Source organism: Marmota flaviventris, chromosome 8 (genome assembly GCF_047511675.1).
Source record: "Marmota flaviventris isolate mMarFla1 chromosome 8, mMarFla1.hap1, whole genome shotgun sequence".
Lineage (NCBI taxonomy): Eukaryota > Metazoa > Chordata > Mammalia > Rodentia > Sciuridae > Marmota > Marmota flaviventris.
The window spans coordinates 45,912,751-45,939,060 of NC_092505.1; the positions used below are offsets into that span (position 1 = coordinate 45,912,751).

Consider the following 26,310-nt stretch of genomic DNA (forward strand, 5'->3'; position numbering starts at 1 on the left):
TTTCTCTTCCCCTCCCCTCAAGTCTGGACCCCATACTAGATTTCAGTTTCCTGACAACCTATTCAGAGGAATAATAGGTATGGTGCTTTCTCCTGTGTCTTTCCCTACTTCAATAGCTGATAGAAACCAGAGAGAAACACAGAACTGAGAACACTGAGGCCATGAAAAAGTCACATTTCCTAATCAACTCCACCCTAAACCCTTACCTTTCTCTTCCAACCACTCAGTGACTGACCCTGCCATTTCAACTAACTTTGCCTACCTTCTGCCTCATCAAGAAACTGAAGGCATCAGCCATGACTTCTATTTGTCTTCTATAAAAACATATAAATCCACATGTCATCTTGTCTTTTTTCCTTCCTCTTGGAATGAGGGAGCCAGGGGTTTTCATTCAATACCATATTCTCCACTTAAGCCATCAACTCCTTCCTGCCCGCCTCTTCCAAGATCCTTCTCCACAACATTCCTTTTCTTTCCAATATCTTTTAATTTTTCATTCTTTTTGATTTACCTTTTTGGGCATAATAACTCTATATCAAAAGAACATTTCTTTGGGCTGGGACTATAGCTCAGTGGCAGAGCACTTGCCTAGCATATATGAGTCACAGGGTTTTATCCTCAACACCACATAAAAATAAACAAATAAAGGCATTCTGTCCATTCATAATAACAAACAAAAATTGAAAAAAAAGAACATTTTCTTCATATCTTTGTATATCCCTCAAATCACTGAAATTTTTGTGCCATCATTAATAAACAGAAAGTACTAATACCAACGTGGCTAATGGTCTTTTCATGTCAAATCTGTTTTTCAGGTCTTATCTTCTTAAATCCCTTGGTAGTGTTGATAACTTTATTACTGTTTTAGACCCTACACTTCTTAGTTAGCCAGGTCGTAGATTCTCCAAATGGTGTCCCTCCTTTCCTCATTGGATATTCTGCCTAGATCACTGTGTACACCTTCATGGATTCGTTTTCATCCTGTGATAAGGACTTCTGTTTCTAAACATCAGGCCCATTCTTCTGCCTAAAGTTTAAGATTTATTAAACAGGCAAATTTATTTTTTATATATCCATAGGTACCTCAAACTCCACATGCAACTCAGCATCTCCTTCCTCTCCAAGCCAAATTTTCAAACTGTCTTCAGTGGAATCATCAGTCCCTCTGTTCAAAAAAGCTGGAAACATGCTTGACTATTTCATTTCTCTCCAACAGTAATAAACCCATACTTATTTAACCCTTTTCACTAATGATTTAATTTGTCTCCAACTTCTCCACCCATGCTGATTCTGTGCTACTATTGTCTTTAGTTCGATTGGTAAAACAACCTCCTAAATAACCCACTTTAACTTTGAACTATCATGCTATATATATCATTCCTCCATAGATCTTCCACATGGATCAATGCAGAGCATATTCTAAATGTGTGTCCATCTCATGTATTAAATCCTTTAATTAATAGCATGGGGGTAGATATACTACCCTACATATGTGATAAAATTATATAGAATGAAATTCACACCATACAATGAGTATAAGACTAAGAATTTCTAAATAAGACTGGTGGATTTTATCAATGTCATTATCATGTAGTGATATGTACAATAGTTTTACAAGATGCTGCCCTTGGGAAAACTGGCTAAATGATACAAGACACCTCTCTGTGTTTTTATTTATTATAACTACATGCAAATATACAGCTATCTCAAAAAGTTCATTTAAAAATCTTTCAATACAAGTATTGAATTATACAAACACTTTTTAAGATAGCATCTGTTTCTACGTTTCTCTGTTGCTCCATCCTGCAACATTATCTGTTCCAAACTTTTGTACCTTACTAACATAGTCACTTGCCATTTTCTCACATTCACCAAACTAGTTTCCATTTTAGTATTTTGTTTATGCTATTGCTACACAATGCCCACTCCATACCTTTGGTTTTTACCTGGCCTGGCTAGTTTCTCCTCATCATCTGTTAATTTCCTTGGTCCTACAGATAAGGTTATATATTCAATTTTTATGTTTTCCCAGTACTGGCTATACTGTTAACCATTTTATCAGAGGCTTGTTTTCCTGCCTTATTTCTACACTGTGACTTCCCGGAGGTGTGAGACATTCCTGATTCACTTTTTATTTCTAATATCCATGATGCTCCCTGGAAAATAATAGGTGTTCTCTATATATGTAATTTGAGCAGATGAATGTACTGTTTCAGGTAGCTTAGAAATCATTATTAATAAATCCAATATTATTATCTTCTCTTACTAGACCGTAACATATATTTGAAAATTTAAGATGATGATTAACTGTCTTAGGATACTATGACTCTTTATAATATGAGCAATAATGATTAAAAGCTTAGCTAATTTTGTCCTGGGGTAAAAATCAGTCCACTGATCATTACAGTTAATCACTACTAAGATGATTTGCACATAAATATTCAGATGTAAATATTCAGATTTGGAGACTGCGTTACCTGAGAAACCTGGTGTTTCACTTCAGATGTGTGGGGGTGAGAGTTTAAAAAAAAATACTTAAGTAAAAAAATATGAAGATCCAGGAGCAAAATGAAGCAAACAAAAATGTTATTAATTTGCAAAGTGTTCAATTGCTTGCTTATCCCTTAGTCTAACATAGTATTCTAAACTCCAATTTAGAAATACCACCTACACACACACACACACACACACATCAAAGGAGCTAGTGATTAAAAATGAAAGTTTAGGTCCAGAAGTTTGAGTTTATTGTCCTTGAGTGTGATGCTAAGATTTTAGTTATGAGAGAGATGATTAACCTGAAGGTGAAGTTCTCTGAGCTCTTTTCTATTTTCTGATTCTACTTCTTACCTGCTGGAGGCAGGATAAGCAGTTGAGACACTTATAAAATGGGTTTAATGATAGGTCAGATTTGCTGTCAAATTTAATGAGGGAATGTTTATTTTCTTTTTGAAATCTGCAGAACACAGATGTTGGATTGGGGAACGATAGCACATAATAACATTATTAATTAAGAAAGACGAATTTGATAAAAGGCTTGATTGTCTAGCATGGGAAGTCTGTCTGATTTTATAGCCAAATGGATCCACAGTGCTTCCTAAAGAAACATCATTATGCAACTTGAAAAATGTACTATATATACCTGTGTGATTTTATAGACTTCCTTGATGTTTTGATACAATATGCTTTAATTTAAATATCCTGTATCATAAATGCAGAAATATAATCCTAGCTTCATTTTTGTCCTTTTAAGCTTTGTAGAAACCCCAGCGCATTTCTCTTGGAAAGAAAGTTATTACCGATCCACCATGTCCCAGAGCACACAGACAAGTGAATTCCTTAGTCCAGAGGTTTTCCAGCATATCTGGGATTTTCTGGAACAGTAAGTATCAAATAAGCAAGAGTACATTGTATTCGAACCATTAAATATAGGTAAATGTGGATAGTGCAAATATAACTCACTAGGGTGTGTTTCTAGAATTAGTAAAAAATTAATGTTGTCAGGAAAATTGCTTGCCTCCAATATTATCTCTGTGTTCAAACCCTGTGGTTGTTTGTTCAGTTTCCAATACCAAAAGATCATTATTATTCTAAAGAGAGAAATTTTTGGAAAATCTAAAAGGATCTCCTGAATTACCCCAAATCATTTCTTTCTGGTGCTCAAAATCTACCCCTTTGTCTTGAAGACTTATCCAATGTTATAAAGCAGTTATTGCCTGAAAAGGTAAAACACCCAATTTTGTTGATCATTATTATATTGCTATGAAAAATATTACTAGTTTTTTATTAAAAGTAGGTTTGAATAAGTGGAATAAAATAAGGAGGTAGTTGAGGAGAATATCAGAGCACTGAGGACATGCAGGATAGGGTATAAAATGCTTTATCATTGATCCATCTCTTCTGTTCTTCATTCCATCCAGCAATTCTTTGAAGAGTGCAGGGGTCATGATTCCCATTTAACAAATAAGATTTAGATTTGAACTGCTTGAAATTATATATCTGGTAAAGGTTGAGCCAGGATTCAAACTCTCCTGACTCTCAGCAAGTAGTGAGCCTTGCAAACTTTGAAATAGAAAGCACTCATTCTTACCAGCCTAGTGATTATATTTTAGTCCCTTCCCATTGGCTAACACACATTTTTTCTTTCCATTATATTAGGCCTATATGTTCAGTTCAGCCCATTGACTTGAACTTTGTGGATGAACCATCAGAAAATGGTGCAACAAACAAGATTGAGATTAGCATGGACTGTATCCGCATGCAAGACTCGGACCTCAGTGACCCCATGTGGGTGAGTGGCCTGGGTTTCCTCTTTAATCAGTAGACCATGCTCTACTCAATTCTATAAATCCTGTTTCTTTAAAGGTATCTAAAGAGGCAGGTGGATCTGAATAGAACATTGGAAAGAACTTATCTATTCAGCCAAGGCATGATTAGTAGTAGTTTGTGGATTTGGGGTCTGCATAACTCTCTACAATATGTGGGGAAGAGGTTGGAAAGAATCCTTTGTATATTTTATGAGTTGTTCCTAATGTCAATCCCAACTTAGAGCAGATGACACTACTCAAGATTTTCCAGATGGTAGAGACAGCATCTAGATCTAATTTGAGGGTACTTTCCACTATAGCAAACAACCCTTCTCATTGGACTTTTTTTTTTTTTTTTTTTTGGTATTGGGGATTGAGTGATGAAAAAGGAGAAAGTCAATTCTAGGCATATACAAATGTTTAATTACCTGGTATCAGAATAAGAAGAAAGAAGATAACTGAGATAAAGATAGGCCTTTCCTGGATTTACAACTGAGTCACTCATAACCTTAGGCCTCAGTTTCTTATTTATGAAATGGTTATCTTATATGTCACATAACTCCCAGACAAGGTAAGGAATATAATGAGTTAATAATATCAAAATACTTTTCTGAGATGTGTAGGTGACTTAGATAAAATTGACTGCATTTATGCAGTAGATAGTGCTAGTGGATTTTCTTCTCTTTTAAAAATCATTTATTTATAATATAAATCTTGCTCTTAAAATTTCTATAAAAACAGGGGAAAGAGCTAGGAAAGAGTGTGGGGTGTCCTAAAGTGCCTATTGACATAATTAATGATAATGTCTTAGAAAATGCCTGGTATTTTTTTACTCAATATAAGATTTTATTGGAATACACCTTTTTTGGCATAAAATGTACTTCTTAATATTGGGAAAAAGTGAAGGGGGAAAAGGATAGAGGAAACAACCAAACATAGAAAGCAGTAACTTTGCAAATACAGTGGTGTTTTGTTGCTAAATTGAGTAGGAAAAATACATTATGTCATTGGCCCTTTTCATTTCAATACAGATTTGTTCCCAGTTATCTTTGGACTACTGAAGTTGTCAGATAATTCCAAGTGTTGGGTCATTCAGGGTCTTGGATGCATTATAAGTGAACATGAAGATGTGTAAACTCTTATTTGACTGACCGTAACTTAAAATTAGGATATTCCCAGTTCACATAAAATATTGCATTTTGATGGGTAGTACCTACTTTGGCAAAACTGTCTTTGTATTTTCTGTAGAGATTTTTCCACTGTTACTGTTGGATTTATAGAAGTAGGTAAAGACTTATAAGTTTAAAGTGGAGGATCACAAGCTTTTAAAGTTCTATTTCTATTATTATTATCTTTTTACATACTGAATCATGTGGTTTCTTAAAGTGTCATGCTGTTTTTAACTTCTTTGTATTCTTGGAAATGTTCTCCCTGAAAATACCATTTCCATTTTTTTCTCCTCTCTATCCAATTCTTATCTGTCCTTCATTGTCCTATTCGTCCTCCTTCTATGTGAATCCCTTTCATATACATTCCAACCAGTATGAATTGTTTATTTCTCTGTTTCTAAAGGTCAGGGGCCATATTTTTCATCATGACTAGTGCTTGAGGTTATATAGTAGGTCCCTATAATAGGGGATTCAGAAACAGCTGGAAAAAATGGAATAGGATGAAGGAAACAAAATAGGGCCCTTGGAGCAATGGTATGGAAAGGTATATAAAATTAGAGCAAGAATGAACTTGACTGAAAAGAGGAGCTTGCCTATCTGTGGTGGCCCTGATTTTGTCTCCAAAGAACTGAGACATTTATTCTATGTGAATCCTGGGTCTTCCCTTGACTCAGAATTCTTCCAGTATCTTCATATCGTATGTGTCTACATGTTACCATCACAGAGATGGGACTAGGTCATAATAGTCCTCAGCAGCAGAAGAAGTAAAAGGCTAGACTTGCTCAGGATACTATTAATTGGTTTTACTGTTTGTATATTAAAAGCCACCTTTTTCCTCATCATTCTAGCCTGTTGCTACAAAGGATGTGAGGATTTTTTCTTCCATTACTTAATAGCAGATTTTCACTTTTGTGTGTACAACCCATTTGCTAAATAGTTTCCAAAGTCTGCACATGAATTAATTTCCTCATCAGTATAATATTTTATTAAGTTGGGAATCTCAGCCAAGCATTCTCTTCCTATGCAAGAAATTCAACCCTTGGACATGAAAAGACAGACGTGTCAGCTTATTAATGACAGAAATATTGACATTGGGAAATTCATTCCATTTTGTGTTGATTTTTCATGTAAACTTTACCTTAATAACTAGTTGTGATGGAATCACAAATGTTTTATTCTGATTAACAGGGGAGAGTTGAAATGAATTACAGGGAATTGTCTTTGTGTCTTGTTCTATATCACTGAAAACGAAATTCTTTGGGACAGTAAAGGAAGGTGTCTCAAACAATCCTATTTTAACTATCTTTTCAAGACCTTGTTGGTTTTTGAGTCTGTCACTTAATAAATTACTTTATATTTCAGATTTATATTATTTGTGAAATGTGTAAGCCTGCCTATCCTATCTTCAAAAGGTGAACAACTTGAAATGATTGGTACTGGCCACATTACTCTTAATTTTTGCATTTGCATATTTCCTGCACATGGAGGAAAACCCTTTAAAACTGTTTGATTTTTTTTCCCTAGGAAAATGAGTGGTAATTATCTAACATGATCTGTTTTTGCAAATTCTTGTTGCATGATTCCAGATAAATGTGAAGGGCCTTCACTTCTACATATTAACAGGTCAATAACCAGATATCTGGAAAGGCTTAGGCTGTAGCACCTAGCATAATACCCTGCCTCTTAAATGACACAAAATTTACATGATTTCAGTCATGCATACTGGTGTAACCACAGTAACTATTTAGCACCTACTATATGTTGTGATGTTTATGATGTGGATGAAAAAATCATAAAGTCTCTTACTTTACAAAGGCAGGAATGCAGCATTAAAAGCAAATGTGAATAAAATTCCCTACAAAAGCTACTCAGATATATGTGTATTTTAAAAAGTTGCATTAAAAAGTAATGATTTAGTCTACCAGAGAAAGAATGGCAATAGTTTAAAGAGATGGTGATTTGTATTTAGACCTTGAAGAATGACTAGAATTGATCAAAACTGGGAAGGGGAAAAGTAGTCCAAATGTGGTAACTATTGTTATAAAAATATAATGTGAAGCTTGGAAGTTTTAAAAGATAAGACTGAAAAAAATCTGGCTAAAAATTTTATATATAAAATAATATAAATTTTAAAAATTACAATTAATGATAAAGGTTTAACAACCCTAATAAAATGAATGCTTAAAAAGTAATGAGGAATTTGAATTCCCCCCATAGGCAACGGGTATAGGTAATTCACACATGATGAATATACAAATGTTAAATGGACATAATATTTCCAACTTCTCAACTAATAAAAATTGTATGGGTTGAAACAATGACATATTTATCATATCTCTCTGATCAAAAAAGGTTTAAATCATAATAGTTAATGCTGGTGAGATTGCTGAAAAATAGTCTTTTCAATTCTTGGTGGGAGCATAAATTGATATATTGGAGGGTAATTTGCCCATTCTAATTTATTTAATTTTTAAGAAACTTCATTTGGCCATCAAGTTCCAGACATAGGTATTTATTCCATAAAACAACTAAGATATAAAGGACACACTCAAACACACACATGCTTATGTGCATGGACACAAATGAGCATGCCACACACACAGAGAAATGAAAGTTTTGCTGCAGCACCATCTGTAGTAACTAAAATGATGTGACAGAATTCTGTAGATTCCAGAGCTTCAGACTTTGAAAGATAGGGAAAAAAAAAAAAAAAAAAAACATGGTTCAAAGCAAGTGTCAATCCCACCATTGAGAGATGATATTAGTAATGATTTGTAGTCATTTTAATCCTAGAGATCCTATTCTTCATGTTCTACAGTGTGATTTCTGTATTTCTATCTTTTCTTTCTTTCTTTTTTTAGATTGTGTAATGTAGATTTTTATTTATATATTTATTTTCACATTTGATGAAATTCACCAAACAGTCTGGGCATAAGATTCCTTTTGGGGGAGCTCAGTTTCCTTTTTTGTTGTTGTTTGTTTGGTACTGGGAATTGAACACAGGGGTGCTTAACCAGTAAGCAACATCCCTAGCCTTTTTTTATATTTTATTTAGAGACAGGGTTTTGCTAGGTTGCTAAGTGCCTCACTAATCTGCTGAGGCTGGCTTTGAACTCATGATTCTCCTGCCCCAGCCTCCTGCGTTGCTGGGACTCACCATTGTACCTGGCATGAATTCAGTTTCTTTAATAGTATAGGACTGTATTGAGATTATTTATCTTAGGTGAGTTTTCATAACTTGTGACTTTTGAGAAATCAATTAATCAGAGTTGTTAATGCGTTCCCATATACTTATTTGGAATTTTCCTTTCTGATTCCTTTAATGTCTGTAATATTTATAATGATATTATCTATTTTCATTTCTTACCTGCCTTTTCTTTGCCAGTCTTACCAGAGATTCATCAATTTCATTTATCTTTTAAGCATATCTCAGATTTTTATTTCACTTTTCTTCTCTGTTGTTTTTCTTTTTTCAACTTCATTATTTCTGATCAGATTTCCTAACTTCTCCTTTGGACTTATTGTGATTTTCTTTTTCAACTTCTTAAATTAGAATGTTATATTTTTGAGATTTTTCTTCTTTCTCACAAAGTTTAACATTGATTTCAAGAAAGTTCCCATTAGACACTGCTTTAGCTGTTTCAAATAAATATTAATACTCTGAATTTTCAGTTTTGTTCATTTTAAAATATTTTCTAATTTTTGGTCAGAATTCCATTTTGACCATTAATATTTAGAAGCATGTCATTTAATTTCTGAGCATTTGGACATTTTTCTCTTATCTTTCCATACTAACATAATTTTCTTTCATTATGATCAGAAAGCATAATTCCTATGATTTCAATTTGTCAATGTGTTAAAGTTTGTTTCATAAATCAGGATGTAGATTATTTTAGGAAATGATGGCAGGCACTTGAAAAGACTATACTTTGCTTATATTGAATGGAAAGTTCTATAAATCTCAATTGGATTCAGTAAGTTGATGCCATTGTGCAGTTTTTCTATATCCTTTTTTATTTTATGTCTATTCATTTTATTCGCTACTGAGAAAAGAGTGTTGAAGATTTTGACTATAATTATGGATCTTCCCTTTCTTCTTTCAAGCCTTTTAGTTTTTTCTACATGTATATCCAAGCTTTGTCATTGGATATATCATGTTTAAGCTCATATCTTAATGATGAATTGACCCTGCTATTATTTCATAGTATTTTCATTTATTTATGATAATGTGCTTTTCTCCCAAATTGACTTTGTCTTTGTTAATACTAATAGAGCAAATCTTTCTTTTGATTTTTTTCATGATAAATCTTGTCTCCATGTTTTTAATTTTAATGTGCTTTTATCATTATAATTTAAATGATTTCTTTACAAAATATATATTTGGATCATTTTCATGTATTCTGGCAATCATTGTCTTTTAATTTAATGTATTTACATCATTTATATATAATGTAATTATCAATATTGGGTATTTTAGGACTATCATTTGTTTGTTTTTTATTAATTGCCTCTGTTATTCTTCTGTTTCCATTTATTCTGCCTTTTTAAATTACTTGATCTATGTTTAATATTTAATTTTAATTTATCTACTCTGTTTTTTGGCTATATCATTATTCATATTCTTAGTGATTACTCTAGTGATCTCAAAACTAATACTTTTATAATATTTATTATCAATATTCCATAATCTATTGAAAATTAATCTTACTACATCAAATGAAATGTGGAAATCTTAGCATAATGTCATTTTCATCATTCTTTTCCCTTTGTATTATAGCTGTCATTCATATTACATTTGCATACATTGAAAATCACACCAGCCACTGTTATAATTTTTACTTTCAACTGTTAAAGTAATGAACTCAAGTGAAGAATTATAGTCTATTTTACTGAGTAAGGTATTTATCAGTGTCATTGCTCTTTCCTTGTACCAAGAAAAATATGCAGCCTCATTTATTCTTTTGCTTATCAAAGTGAAATTTTTCTTTCAAAGAAAATAATGCTATATTTTCTCAGCAGGACCATAAACCAAGCCAAAGCTCTCTTTTGCTGAAATTTGAAGTGATCCAAATTTTATTAACATCACCTCCAATATCTCTCTTCTTTCCCTCTATTATGATTTGAATGTGAGGTCCCCCAAAAGCTCATGTGTGAGGCAATGGAAAAATTTAGAGGAGAAATAATTGGGTTATGAAAGCCTTAACGCAATCAGTGAGTTAATCCCCTGATGAGATTAACTAAGAGGTAACTAAAGATGGGTAGGATATGGCTGGAGGAGTTGGGTCCCTGAAAGTATGCTTTGGGGTATGTATTTTGTATCAGGTGAGTGGAATCTCTTTCTGCTGTCTGATCATCAAGTGAGCCACTTCCCTCTGCCACATTCTTCTGCCATAATATTCTGCCTTACCTTGAGCCCTAAGGAGTGGAGCCATCTGTCTATGGATTGAGACCTCTGAAACCATGAGCCCCCAAATAAACTTTCCTCCTCCAACATTATTCTGGCAGGACTTTAAGTCACAGGAGCAAAAAAGAGCTGACTAAATCACCTTCCCTCTGTCTGCATGTATGTGTACATATGCACACACACACACACACACACACACAAATTCAGTCACATACAACTCAACTGAACCACACCTATAGATACATTCTAATATTAGAGATACAGATCATAATAGCTATAAATCTTCACTTGATACATTGCAGCCTTCAAATATATATTAAGCAAATGCTCTAAAAACATAAAGTATTTTTCAGTAATTCACTAAACATTATTTTAACTTAACCACAGAAGCACAGGGGCTGATTCTGACCTTGCATCCTCTTAAAAACTGATCAGAATGAAATCCTAGCACACTGGATTAACAAGAAGCTAGTTAACCATACCACTGCGTGAGTCACTAAAACACCCTAAATCTCTTTCTCCACATGTCTACCCCTGGTTCCCCCACATATAATACATACAGTAGCCATTTTCTGTGATAAGTATCCTGGCTTCTGAGATGTGCAGTGTTAGCCAGCTGTAAGTCTGACACCAATATCAAGAGCTCACTCGAAGGAGGGCATCTCTGTTTTTCCTTTTCTTCCTACCATGGTCTCCATCAAGCTTCCAGAGCTACACTTGTACCACCAAGGTCATCCTCCCTTTGTTCCTCCTGTACTTTCTCTCATTCCTCTTCACATTCTCTATTTCTCCCTCATGATTCATGCCAAACATTTCTGACAATCCAGGCAACCACTAGAATTCAGTGTAGGTAGAATTAATTAAACTTAAAATTTTTGATGAATACCTTACATTTAATATGAGGCTCATGGAATTTGTTGTTAGACACACTGGAATTAGACATAATAGAGTTAGACTCACAGTTTTAGCTGAGAAACATTAATAATCTCTGTGAAATTGTCTTTCCTCATTTGTACAGATCAATATAATATCTACCTTAAATATTATGAAAAAATTTTGATTTTTTTATTGATTTATTTTATTCAAAGCTCCCGCCAGAATATAAATATGTAGTCAAGAAAAAAAAATGTTATTTTTGTTATCAGTTATCTGTTTGTGTTAATTCTATACAAATTCTTTAAAAAAGGTAATAGGTATTTTTTTAAATGAAATACAGATTAACAAAGTTTTCTGATTATAAAAGCAGTACAATTAAAATGAACTTTCGAAGTATGCAAAGCATTTTCACTTCACTATATAAAAACAATTATGGACACTAGTTTTTCTCCAGAATTTTTCCTAAAAGAGATTTTACAAAACATAATTGGAATTATGTCATATAAATTTTGCAAATATGCTCCTTTTAATTAGCATTATATGATAGACATCTTTTTCTCATTTACTAATCTTCCACTTTAATTTTAATGTGTTTTAAATTTTAACTGATCTACATAGATGTGTAAGAGAAGTATTTAAGTACAGAGCATTTGCTTACACTGGATACTTAAAGGTATAAATATTGGGTAAAATTATATGAACACCAATCATACCAAATTTTTTTTTCCATAAGTTTTTTTGTCCTTCATTATTATTGTCTATTTACACTTCCACGTACTGTGCAACAATGTTCACAGACTTGACATCAGTTTTGGTTCTACAGTGTCTTTTTTAAAGAGGCAAATACTCCAGATGTGTGGTGCACACATGTAGTCCCAGTAGTAGGAGACCAGCCTCAGCAACTTAGCAAGTCCCTAAGCAACTTATGAGATCCTCTTTCGAGATGAAAAATAAAAAGAGCTGGGAATGTTGCTTAGTGGTAAAGCATCTTTGGTTCAATCCCCAGTACCAAAAACTTACTTCTAGGTTATTGGATAATTCAACTGGTCATTTTCTCATCAAGATAAAATTATCCCTTTAGACATACCTTTTATTGAAATCAAAGATGTGTCTAAAGAACTAATATGGATAGTATTTTTGGTTGAAAATGGGTAAGACTTCTTGGCAATGTAACATCTAGTTGCAGAGTGAACAAACTTATCTGGGATGGGAATATTATGAGAAAAGAGATGGTAAAGGGGACAAAGTGTATTTCCAAGCTTTCACCTCAAAGTAACCTTGAACATTGGAATGGGTATAACATTTTCCTCTTTTCCTCCTAGCATTTCTTAAACCTTGTTTTTAGCACCCTTACTCCTTGACTAGTATCGTTTAAACATAATTTGCCCTACGTAGGCTTTGTTATTTATTCTATAAATATAAATAAAACATGCAAACAAGAAAACATTTTCCACATAGCAAAAGCCCTCTGCTTCTTTGTGAAATGGAATTGTAATTACCTATTCCCCTTATGAGATAGCTCACTATATACTGTTTAGACTAAGTTCAGTGTCTCCTTAAGAGCAGACTTTTTCTGTTCTGTTCTTTGTATAGCATAGCCAATAGAAAAGCATCACTTTGTTCAAGAGTGCCAACTCAGGGACTTTACCTTAAACACAGGTATGCATTTCCAACCTTGAACAAACAGACTGCTTAATAAAATAAGGGAAAGGGTTTTCTTTTTTTCTTTTCTCTAGAAATTCACAAATGCGACTTGACAGGTGACAGCTCTTCCCGTACAAAAGGGGCTGTTTGCTTTTTGCTTTGGTGTTTGGGTAAACTGTAGCACACACTGGCAGAGAATTTATTGCCTAGGGGAAGGTGTTTGCAGTCCCTGTGTTTAATCTGAAAAGCAACCCCTTTCCTTCTGTCCCCTCCCTCTCTTTTTGAGGAGGAAGAATTGGAAATGATAGCCCCAGGGAAATAGTTCCCCAAACACCTGTCTCTAGTGTAACCACAGCAGTGTTACTTAAGACACTGGGCTCAGTGCGTATGCATCCAGATTGACAAAGTTGAAGAGGGCAGATAAACAGAAAGGGATTTCAGCAGAAGCACAGGGGCTGATTCTGACCTTGCATCCTCTTAAAAACTGATCAGAATGAAATCCTAGCACACTGGATTAAAAAGAATACGATTTGTTTGAAGTGGTACTACTCCTATTAGTCACATGTTCTTTCCTTCAGCAAGGAAATGTAGTTTCAATCTACAAAACTTGGAAAACTCTACAATTTTATATTTAAGAACTCCATACCTATTCTAGTTCTAGCCCAGCCTTTCTTTAAAGTCAGGAAAATCAAGATTACTGGTGAGTTTTCCAACACTTCTGATAAAATTTGTAAGAAACCCAGAGTTAAACCCAATTCTCTGGTTTTTCTAGACCTGTATTCTATAGGTAGATGGCAGACTGCCTATGTCCAAATCCAAACTTAACATTCACTATTTTGCTGATGTTGGAAAAATGACAAGATATTTCTGAGCCTTGGTCTCCTCATCTGCAAAATAAAAATGATGATGCTGGTTACATCCTGTGTAAGAGTTATTTTGAGAATTGAGATAAGGCTGGTAAAGCAGCACAATATCTTACATGAGGCCAAGTCCTCAGTGGTAATGATTGCTGTCCCTTTAGAATATGAATATTTAGAAATAGTGAATTATTAGTTCTAAGTGTGATAATTACTAATATATGAATAAAAATGAAAATTTTATAGATTTTCATTTGGAGTTTTGTAAATAATAAAGTACTATTTGAAGATTTGTTGGCATGTGATAAAATAGAACTTGGCCCTCCTTTCCCACTTGAAACTAGATGAAATTGAGTTTTCTTCAAACTGCAATCAGTTTTGAAGTAGACATACTTCTTTTGAAAATCAGTATAATCTTGTGTTTGTTCAGATCTCATAGAACTCACAAAAACTTATATATAATTATGATGGTGATGATGATGTTATTTAGTTATTGTTGATATCATAACATAAGGAAGCATATATTTTTTTTTCCGATTAAGATCATAAGCTTTAGAATTGGATGTGCCTATATACCTGGCTTTAAATCTTAGCATGATAATAAAAGCAAAGTTGCATAGACCTCTACCCAGTTTAATTCAGTGGTTATCAAAATGTGGCCTCAGAACCAGCGTCAGTAACATTAATTATCCTCTTGGGTACTATTTTAGATTTGGAATCATCAACTCTCCAGGTTATTATGGTATTGTAGAATCACTAAGACAATCATTATTTAGTGCCAATTTTTATAGGTAAGACAGTCAGGCTTTGAGAAGTAAGTAGGACAAGGACATGCAGCTGTGATGACAAAAAAGAAACTTTTGGCCAGTTTCTACTTTAAATATTTCTATCTGTGATTCATTTAAAAACATGTGCAAGGACTCACTGGGTTACGCCACTTAGACAATAAATAAGTAAAGCTAGGTAGCAAGCACCTGTAGTCCCAACTATTCAGGAGACTGAGGAGGAGAAAACACTTAAGCTCAGGAGTTCATGACCAGCCTAGGCCATATAATAAGACCCTTGTCTCAAAAGGAAAAACAAAAAGAAAGAAAATTAAAAGGTAAATGTAATTAGGAGAAATATTTATATGTATTTCTTAAGTGTTTGAAGTATTTGGCTATACATGTCTTTGTAAGCAAGTTTTGATATTTTTAGTGTAGTGCTGGATAGCGATTGAACCCAGGTCTTGAACAAAAAGAATGAACAAGGGGTTCTTTTAGGGAGAGAAAATCATTTAAGACTGTAGAAAAAACTAAGGGTAAGAGAACAAGAAATAGTAATGCTTAGAAAGAATTGAAAAAAATATTTGACTCCTTTAGAGCAATTTAAAGTTTCCTGGACACACAGAACACATAATGTAGGCTATCAGTTTGAGGCCCCAGCCAATATATAGACACGAATATGATAAATTGTGTAAGGAATTGAGGATTGGCTTGGGTTGGCTTGAACTCTATATGCATGACAAAGAGTGTGGGCATAGACAAAGTCCGGTTAGATGTCAGTCTAAGGAAAATGGTAATATCTTCCAACCTGATATTCTTGCTGAGCTGATCATCGTGTGGAGGAGCTTGTATGTGCTCTGCTCTCTCTCATGCTTTCCTATGAAGAGAAGTGGGTGTCCTGAGATTAGGGTTAAGTCCCTCTGGCTGACTGTTCTTTTCGGATAAGGCCCTATTGTCTATTTTTTCTTCCCCGACATTTGTCTAGAATAGACATGTGTGATTTCTTAGAGAAGGAATCAAAGTGGTGTTCAATCTCATGAAGATACCGGTGTGTATCTCATTAGCTAGGAAACAATAACCATATTGGTAAAATGCTAAGATAGAGATATAAAACAAGGCTGATGAAACCAGCAGCTATGATATTATTCCCGATTGGAAGGATTATAGAAGTCATCCCCAGGTTAAAAGAAATTATTTAAAAACATGCACATGTACATGGATATCATACTTTTCCTCTGTGCAGCATTTATCTCTCATTGGAAGGGACATTGAAGATGCTCCCTTGGTTCTGCACCTTACTGGTAGACATGGAGTGCCCATCAGAAATATCTTCTCTGCAGTGATGTGAACTTAATTCTTTCCTGTCTTTTAAAACTTTCTTTGAGTTTGGGAAAGACCTATAATTCACTTATAGATAACAAAAGCGCTCATTTCCTTGCATTTATTTACCATCCTCCCAAGAAGGTAGGAGCTCTTGACAGATATTATTTAAGTCATTTTTTTGGCACATCTTCTTAAAGAGGTGGAAAAAGAGAAAGTGTTTTAACATTTGAATTTTGTACTCATTTGAATTTTGTACTCTGTAGTACAGAATAATGAAACAGAATCTAAATTAAAAATAAAACCCATATGATTCATCTGGGAAATCGAGAACTCTTTGTTCTAGTGAATGCTGCTACCTGCTTTCCTTCAAATTAAGACTAGATGGCCTTACAACATGTGTCTTTTTAAAGTGGACCTCTCTTTTAAATGTCTGGGTGGAATATGGGACCATTTTTCACTAGATAGATCTTTACTGGTACATTATAGATTTAGTGATGTTATCTATGCTAGATGAAAGGAATCAGTATAAACCATCTCTGCTACTGCATTAAATAGATGAAACCTTTCAATTTAACTAAGATGTTTTATTTGCTTTTCAACAGTAAGCCTATTTAGCAAAAGAAACAAATTGGCTATTTGGAACTGACCTGATAGAAAAATAAAAAGTAAAGATATGGAGGGGGAAAAATCTTTCTAGAAACAAATATCCCAGTATGTTATCTCCTTCTCTTGAAATTCAAGGATTAACACATCATGTACGAGATCAAGCTCTTTGGTGATCCTTTGGCCTGGGAAAGAAACATTTTTCACTTTGGATCTTTTTTTCTCTCTTTCTCTCTTTCCTTTCAGTTTGGATCTTTATGTTTTATACTGTCTCTGTGTTTTTAAAGGTATTCAAACTTTATCAGTTGCAAAGTGTCATAAAGTATAGTGAGGGAGCACTGGCCTAGGACTTCCAGGCTCCACACTGCTGTCCCCAGAAGGTTTTCTACTGAAAGACATGTACTTTCTCCCTCTGGTCTTTTTCTTTATGGTAAAAGCAGAGAGTTGGGGTAGGTGAAGACTCAGTTCTTTCCTACTCTGTAATGATCAATTGTCGATCCCATCTTACTAGAACTCCTCCTATGTTTCAGTGGCAATGACTGGTACCTAGTACATCTAAACACATTTTCAAGGATTATGAGTAATGTAATCCCAGCAATTTGGGAGACTGAAGCAGGAGGATCACAAGTTTGAGGCCAGCATCAGCAATTTAGTGAGCACCTAACTAACCTAGCAAGACCATTGTCTCAAAAAAAAAAAAAAAATTAAAAGGTTTGGAGATGTATCTCTGTGGTAAAGCACCCCTGAGTTCAATTCTCAATCCAAAAAGAAAAAAAAAAAAATGGACATGTAAACCAGTGTAACCTGTATGAAACATTGTAAAACAAAACCTTTTCTAAGTAAGACCTGTGAGGCATGGAATCTAAAGAGTTGGTGACTGTGTTGCTCTTTTCTTCCTATCCTTGGGGTGGGAGTGAGGAAGAGTTTTGCAAAAACTTAAATACAAAAGCAACATTTTTATATCTGAGAAAATGAGCCTTCCTCATCTGTGCCTTTTGTGGAGGTAGGGTGGGTGGCAAAGGATTACCCCAATGAAGATTAGTCACAGCCTTGAATACTGTCTGGGGCTAGTGAAAGGAGAAGTAACCAACTCCTTCGGTTGCTCTCCCAACCTGCTGCCTCCATCTACCTGGCAAGCCCCAGGCACTGTTCCTTCCAAACAACTACTTGCCTAACCAGTTCGATGGAATGTCTTTCTACAGACTGTCTCCTCATTCAGAGTTCTGAAAATGAACCTCCCTAAAAGCATAAATCATGTTTAAAAAAAAAGGTGATAAATGTTGCACACCAAAATTTCTTCTTTGACTTAAAACAAAAATGCCCAAACCTACTTACCACTTTGAAACAGCAAAAACAAAAACAAAAGCAAAAGCAATTAGGACATCAGATACCTTGTTCCTTTTAAAGAGAAAACTTTTTATCTGGGTTGCATTTGTTCTTTGGGTTAAGAGGGATTAAAATCTCTTATTGTAATCTTTTCTCCTTGTGCACACCTCTTTCGATCCTTCTCCTTGAAGCCTAGGGTGATTTAATGAAAATATTAAGTATATGTTGTCTTTGCTGGTGTCTTTAGATGAATAAATTATAAAATGTGAACCAAAAGATATAAATTGCAGATGGACACAAATCTTGCCACATCAAGTTTTGCTTTTATACAAATATAAAATCATTCTTAATCGTGCTGATAAATTTAATGATTATGAAGTATATATGCTTCAAAATTTATCTTCACTGTATAATAGCATCTTGGGCAATAACTGAGGTGTCAGCGAATTTTTCTTCTCTTTTTCTAAGCCAGTTGTTCATCCAGTCCAACCAAAAAAAAAAAAAAACACTTGAATAGTAATGACTCGTATTTTCTTATTCTGGGTATGTGTAGTTGCTAACTAAATAGGGATAGTTTATGATTTAAATTCAGTGAAGAAAAAAGTAAAAATGCATCAATCTCAATTTGTACAGTACAAATGGGAAAAATTCATTGTTGAATTTCTTTCTCGGCTTAATATCTGAATGGCAATGGATGAAATCTTATTCAATAATTTTCTTTTTGGAAAAATTCTCAGCATCTTTTAAATCAATGTGAAGTTGGGTTTTCATTTCTAGCTCCTTTCCTAACAGTATCAAAAAACCAACCATATTCATCTATGAAATAGTTCAGTTAAATATTAGCTAATGTTTGGAAAACTATTAGCATCCATGTTTACTATAGATATACTTGGAGACAATAAATTGTTTGCCGGGCAATAGAAACAAACCAACATCTCATAACTGAATTACACCTGGAGAGGATATTCTGATTCAAATATTCTTATGAGCAGATTGTTGTATAGAAAAGGAGCTTTAAAAGTTTTAGGACCTAGATTCTGGTCATGAATTCTATATCATTTAATTGTATGACCTGACATATATGATTAACCTCTCCAGTTTAGTTTTATCAGTTATAAAATAATCTATATAATAAATATTCAAATCTAGATGAGAGGGTTTTTTTTTTAGAATAACCCATAAATGTGAAAATCCATACACTATGCCAATGCATAAAACAAAATCAAGTAGTATTGTACTATCAGAGAATCATTTTAAAGACTAAATACTTTAGGCTCTGTTGAAATACCTGAGTGTAGAAGTAACTGTTCCTTTCTCACTTTATATTTTTTTCTTTTGTTAAAATGGGATTAATACAATTATTGTGAAAACTAAATGAAATAATGAATATAAAGAGCTTATCAATGCTGTGGAGGGAGGTGTGCACCTGTAGTGCTAGCTACTTGAGAGGCTGGGGCAGGAGGATCCCTGGAACCCAGGATTTTGAAGTCAGCCTTGCAACAAGAGTGAGAGCCAGTCTCAAAAAAAAAAAAAAAAAAAAAAGACAGGAGAGAAATAAAATGACATCACAATAGCAAGCATAACCACTGTTGTCTTTTCTTTTAGATTTTCTTTTTCTTTGGTCAGTCACTGAACACAATAGGTGGTTTTAAGTAAACACAATTTAAGGAGTAGTTCTGTATAGATGTTAAAATGTTTTACAAGCCTCAAATTCCAATTCCCCTTTATTTTGGTAGCAGTGTTATTTCTATCATTGAGAAATAACAAAAGAAATTCTTTTAAAATATCTTGAATCACAAATGTAAATCTTGGCAAATTGCTTTTTAAAAATTTATTTGCAATTTGTGGAGGGATAATCATTGAAAACTACTCCAAAATTGTGAATGACAAATAGTAAAAAATGATTTTAAAGTCTAACACAGTTATCCAACAATTGTTTTTTCCTTCTTTATCATAAGCAATTCTGACTAAAACATCCAAAACTCAGCATACACACTAAAACTACTTCTGATGTAATGTCACCTATTGTGCATGAGGGTTGACTTGTTATTGAATCAATTTGACTTAACATTAGGTTGTGGCAAGAGCATATTGTTTGTCAGGGGCGTATGGATGTCATAGTGAAACTGTGTGTACAGGTTTCAATGCATGTAACAAACACAAATCAACATATGGATAAAAAAACATTGTTTCATTCTAAGGTCAGCACAAAAGCAAGTCAGTGTGGCTGCAGAAGACTTCTTCACTTACTAGTGGTGTAATATCAGGCAACCCATTGCATCTCCTTATGTTTCTTCTTCCTCACTCACAGGCTGATGTACTGAATCAGAACGTGTATATAAAGTGCTAAGAACCATGCCTTGCCTTAGAAGTACTTAACTAATATATACTATTTGTTCTTCCCATCCTTGATTGCATTTATGCAAATACGTAGTTGTTTTTTTGTATCAGGGGTTGAACCTAGGGGAGCTTAACCACTAAGCCACATCGCCAGCCCTTTTTTATTTTTTTTAATTTTGAGACAGAGTCTCATTAAATTGCTTGGGGATTCACAAAGTTGCTAAGGCTGGATTTGAACTTGTGATTTTCTTGTCTCAGCTTTTCCCAAGCCACTGGGATTTCAGGCATGCACCACTGCACTCAGTGCAAATATGTAGTTCTAAAAATATTTAACATGAAGGGCATTAATAAGTTCTGTCTTCCAAGACTTTAATTCCATCTAATGAACAAGCTGAATAACACAGTAGAAATTTATTCTGGGTCAAAATGAAAGTCAAATTTTATTTCCTATAATAATAGCACTGCAGATTTTCTTATTTATACACGTTTTTGTTTTGATTTATAACTGAGAAGCCAGCCTCACCATCTGTTTGGATCAGAAATTATGTGTGTGGTGTATGGAGGTGTTGACTGGTCTTTACTTGGTATTCTTCTCTTTAGGTGATATTTATTTCAAGCAAAAATTTGCTCATAATTTATCTAATATATAGCATTAATATTGTCTCTGATTAAGATTATGATTATAATAAATATACTATATAAGATTTAAGTACCCTAAAAGAGTACATCAAAAGATGAATAAAACTTTAAATGCCTACATACCTTTACGCTTTCAAACATGTTTGCAAGAGTCCAGCTTGGGCAATTATGTTTCTTTGGCTTCTCCTGTCACTAAGCTTATTAGGCACACACACAAAAAAAGTACTCTTACTTTAATGAGAATTTTTCTATATTAGAATCATCTTTCCCAATTTTTTTTTTAGAGAGAGAGAGAGAGAGAATTTTTTTTTAATATTTATTTTTCAGTTTTTGGCAGACACAACATCTTTGTTTGTATGTGGTGCTGAGGATCCAACCCGGGCCGCACACATGCCAGGCGAGCGCGCTACCACTTGAGCCACATCCCCAGCCCCATCTTACCCAATCTGATCACTTACTTTATACACTGACTGTGGCTGAAGGCATATTTTAAAGGATGAAAATTTGTCACCATTGATTATTTTCCAATAATGAGTCACAGATTGATTCAAAAGTTCCAACAGATTGTTCCCCAGGCTCACAGCTCCGTCAAAGCAAAAATCATATTTTTCTTTTCAATTAAACACATTACAAAGCTTGGCACCTATTAGTGCTCAGCAAATGTTTGTGGAATGGTGTGGGGGTTAGTAGACTCATCTCTTTAAATTTGCTAACTCCTTCCGGAAAGTGATGTAATCTGCCTGTCCTGTTTTTACTTTTTTGGTGCTGGGGGTTGAACCCATGGGGACTTGCACATGGTGAGCATGTGCTCTACCATTAACCTCTACCCTCAGCCTCTCCACAACATCTTGATGTAAGTTTTGAAAACTCAACAATCCTTACAGTGCTTCCTTGTCTTTCTTGTTGGATTTTATGCCATTCCCGTATGCTATCTGTTGCTTTTCTGTTTATCTGGTACGTGTAAATATTAATTTAAAATGCTTCTTTGAAATCTATTAAGCAATTTTTAATAGAATCAAGCAGCAGAAGTTGAGCATTTGGGGACTTATCAAAAAGTATTATGCCCAAAAGGCTGTTCTTTTTTTTTTTATTTTGAAGAACATTTTTCTCTGATTTTATGCAAATTCAAAGACCGATCCAAGTCATCCCTGCAGATTGCTGGGACAAAATGTTTAATGTTGCAAGTTTTTTCTTGAAATTAATGAGTCACTTCCACTGTATAATCATGTAATATGTCAAAGATTTTCCATTGAATGAACCAAAGCTAATTGCAGTAAGGGTTTTAAAAATGATGCCTATTCATCAAAAACAAACAAATATTTTATGTTTGCATTACTCTCTGCAGTTTAGTAAGTTATTTCATATCTATTATCACCCTTGATCTTCACAACAACATACAATGTATATCCAACACTATTCCAAGGGCATTACTTCTTTGGATTTTGGGTTTAATTAAATGTTATTAAAAGCCACTTAACTTCATTAATGTCAAGTTAGTATGTATGACTAAGTAAAAAGCATCCATCATATTTTACATTGCTGTTAAACAAATGAAAATATGGTTCTTGTTCCAGACCTCCAAGTTAAAAAGGTTAGGATCTCACAGATAACGTGTTCTCCACCTTTGTCACGTTAGTCTACCTGGGGATAACATAATGGGAAAAAAAAAAAGGCAAATTGAGGGAGAAAGGTATTTTGGGGATTAGTTGTCTAGTTAGCTTTGAGCATATCTTCATTTTCTTTAATTACTATTCATTGCCTTCACATCAGTAATGTTACAAATGTGTTTGTAAACCTCCCTAGTTGAATAGTTATGCATATTTGGTAGTAGCAGTACCAAAATATGATTGAATGAAGCTATGTTTGGGTGATTATTTGATTTTCTGAGAGTGAGGCCCTGGCTCCTCTCATTTGGCAGAAGTCTGGACAGTTTCTTCTGTTAAGGTTGATCAATAGTCACTTCACATCAAAATTCAGCAGATTTCTTGATTGATGCATTTCCTTTTAGAATGTGTTGGAACTTTCTATGTATAAACCCTGATTCATATGTCTATGCCCAGCCTAATGGGTTTAGTATGAATATTAGCCTCAGTAGGATTTGATAGCATATCAGAAAACTTGTTTCTTGAATATGGCAAAGTGATAAGTTGTGCTATTATTTACATGGCTAATTGTGAGGCTTGGATACATTCCTTTGATGTAGTAAGAGCATTTAATGAAGACAGTTAAATAAACAAACCATTATAGTGAGTCTAGGAGTTCATACAGATGTTTTGCTAATTTGCTTCTCATCCCTGGCCCAAACATTCATGTGTATTTTCCCATACAACCTATTTTGAATTTAATGGAAAGCTAGCTTATTTTTCTTCATAACCTAATGCTCCACTCACTCATTTAGATTGTCAGTGCTGGAGAACTGATTTAATGATCATCAAGTAGCCAGTTTTTGTTGTTGTTGTTGTTGTTTGTTTTGTTTTTTAACCCATGAGGAAACTGAAGCACAGAGACTTGGAATGACAAACCCTAGATCATGCAACCAGTTTGTGAAGGAGCCAGCCATGAACTAAATTTGCCTGAGTATAGGGTTCTTCCTATAAAAAATTAAGTACCCAAATATTATCTCGGGAAACTAACTCTGTATTTCAGCAATCAAAACTTACCAACTTGAGATTACCGAACTTTTCAGGGTAATGTTATATTTGCCCTAACATGGTCATTTTGTGTAACTAGAGCTCCTAACTACACAGAGACGATATCAAGACTTTTCCTCTGTTTTTTTTTTTTTTTTTTTTTTTTGGTACCTACTTAGTGCCAAATTCAGTGCCTAGACTGTGTTGTGTTTGGTGAGAAAGCAGATTGAATTTTTGCCTCATTTTCAAGAATTGACTATAAGAGTGTGCTATTTCCGCCTGGACAACTTGCCCTACAGCCTTGGTGGTGTAATGAATTAGTTTTGCACAAGTCTGAGACTTCTAGAGGGCTCAGGAGGGGATCAAATCCTCCCTTTGTAGTAAGACAAGCTGCCAGAGACGTGATTGATATTGCAGACAGAAGTAGGACTTCAAGGAAGGCATAAGCAGATAAGTGGGGGTAATAAGTAGATAATACTACTACTTTGCACTTAGGGTCTTTTATCTAAGCATCTGAAAGCAGCTGTATCCTCAGACATCAAGGGGAGGATAGGGGTCTCTTCTTTTACTCTGTGACCTTCTCTATGATCAATAAATCAGTGAGAAAGTTTCCAAAAGATGATTACTGGTAGAGTTCTTTCTTTCTTTTTTCCTGTCTCTATGGAGTTAAGTCACTAGGATGTGAAGCAATCACTCTAAAAGTTATTTTTATCTTAATGTAATGTTTTATATGCACTTTCCCCTATAATGTTTGCATCTGAAAAAAAGAAACTTCCACTATACCAAGTAAGGCATTTCCTGTATTATTTAATCCCTTCTGATTGTGTGGAACTTCGTTCCTCAGAGTAATTCTCAGTCTTGCATTTATTTTACTCCTCAAAAATTTCCCTTGTAAATCTTCTTTTAGGCCAAAGTCCTTAGATAGTAAATCTAAAAGACAGCTTCAGGCCATTATGGCTCCAAGAAACCATTGTGAACTGGATTTGTTTAATAAGGTTGATGGGCCCTGTTAGAGATCTCTGTGGGCATGCCTTCATTAATTTTGAACATATTGTGTTAATTTAGACAAAGAAGGTAAGCTGCCAAGCAAAAATTGTTTCCTTATAGCAGACCATGATTCAAAATTCAGAAGCCAGTTCCTTGGCCAGTTAGAGAATAGTCGCTACGACATGTTTTCAGGTAACTTTACTCCTTATTTATCAGAGAAGAGAATGATTTTTCTGGACGTTAAAACATAAAACACAAATGCTAAGTGACATTCAAAAATATTGTTTAGTCATCCTTTCCACTTATGGCTTTTTTTTCTGTTTTAACTATGTTGTGTGAGGATTATTGTCTATATGTTTTTTTCTTTTTTCTTTTTCTTGTAGAAATCTTTGGGTTAGAAGAGATCTTAAAGGTCATCAATCTAACCACCCAAGCAGTCTGGCCTTTAACTCCATAATTACAATATGGAAGTTACTGGCCTCTAATTTCCTTAGGAGGTAAGAGGACACACATTCATGTAGTCTATCCCCTGAAGATTAAAAAAAAAAAAAAAAAATCACTGGATACTTGGGGGAAAAAAACACAATTATATCCAAAGGAAAAACAACACCACCAAAAAAAAAAAAAATGTGAAAGATAAAATGTGGTGTGCCTGTATCTGGAGAATACAAAAACACCTATATTATTGCTTTGACAACTCAGTGTACCATTGCTAGTTCTAATTTCTATTTTTCCCTTTCAGTTTATAATTTATAAAACAGTATGTCTCTCATCTGACAACGGTTGTGGTTACTTGTGAGGTAGTATAATCCTCATTTGATAAATGTAAACATCAATTTCTGGTTTTTCCTAAGGGCTACAGACCTAGTATGTATCATAACTCAGAATTTCAGGCTGACCTGTTTTTTTCCCCTCCAAGCCAAGACAGGCATGCTATCAAATATAGTATCAGATATAGCAAATAAATCTGTGAAGACGCAGTGCTGTACAAAATGTTAATAAATACTGTTATCAAATATATCCTTAAGACCCGGGTACTCAGTGGCCATTTTGGGTGCATATTTTCCTTCAGAGAGGATAGGAACTTATAACCTACATATAAAGATTCCATTTGCCATGATACTGAGTCCTCTTCTGACAAGGTCTTTACAACTCCAAAATCATTCTTCCCCACATCAGTATCAGTTCTCCTTTTTTAACCCCAAATGTAGACTCTAGTTCTTCCTGCTAGATTTCAGGTACTACCCCTTCAATATAAGATGAAAACTACTTTCTGCATACCTACTGAGGGCCTAATGTATCATATTTTCTTTCTTTTCTTGCTTTCCTTTAATTTGATGTTTTTGCTTGATGTTACTGTTTGTTTCTGGTTTTTAATAAGGTGCCTTCCAATGTGCTTGGGCTCTGTTTTACTCCTTTGACTGAAGCATCATCTTTTTTTTTC

The 26,310-nt window shown here is 34.2% G+C and overlaps 1 protein-coding gene across 4 annotated transcripts in view; it reads left to right on the plus strand.

The window, feature by feature from the left end:
• The window catches only part of Tp63 (tumor protein p63), a 214,620-nt gene that overhangs the window by 82,674 nt on the left and 105,636 nt on the right, over positions 1–26,310 (plus strand). For all 4 annotated transcript variants that reach the window (XM_027951456.2, XM_027951457.3, XM_027951461.3 and 1 more), the window contains exons 2-3: positions 3,251–3,379; positions 4,156–4,288. In XM_027951456.2, coding sequence (XP_027807257.1) covers positions 3,251–3,379; positions 4,156–4,288 — 262 coding nt within the window. The remainder of the gene's footprint in view (positions 1–3,250; positions 3,380–4,155; positions 4,289–26,310) is intronic.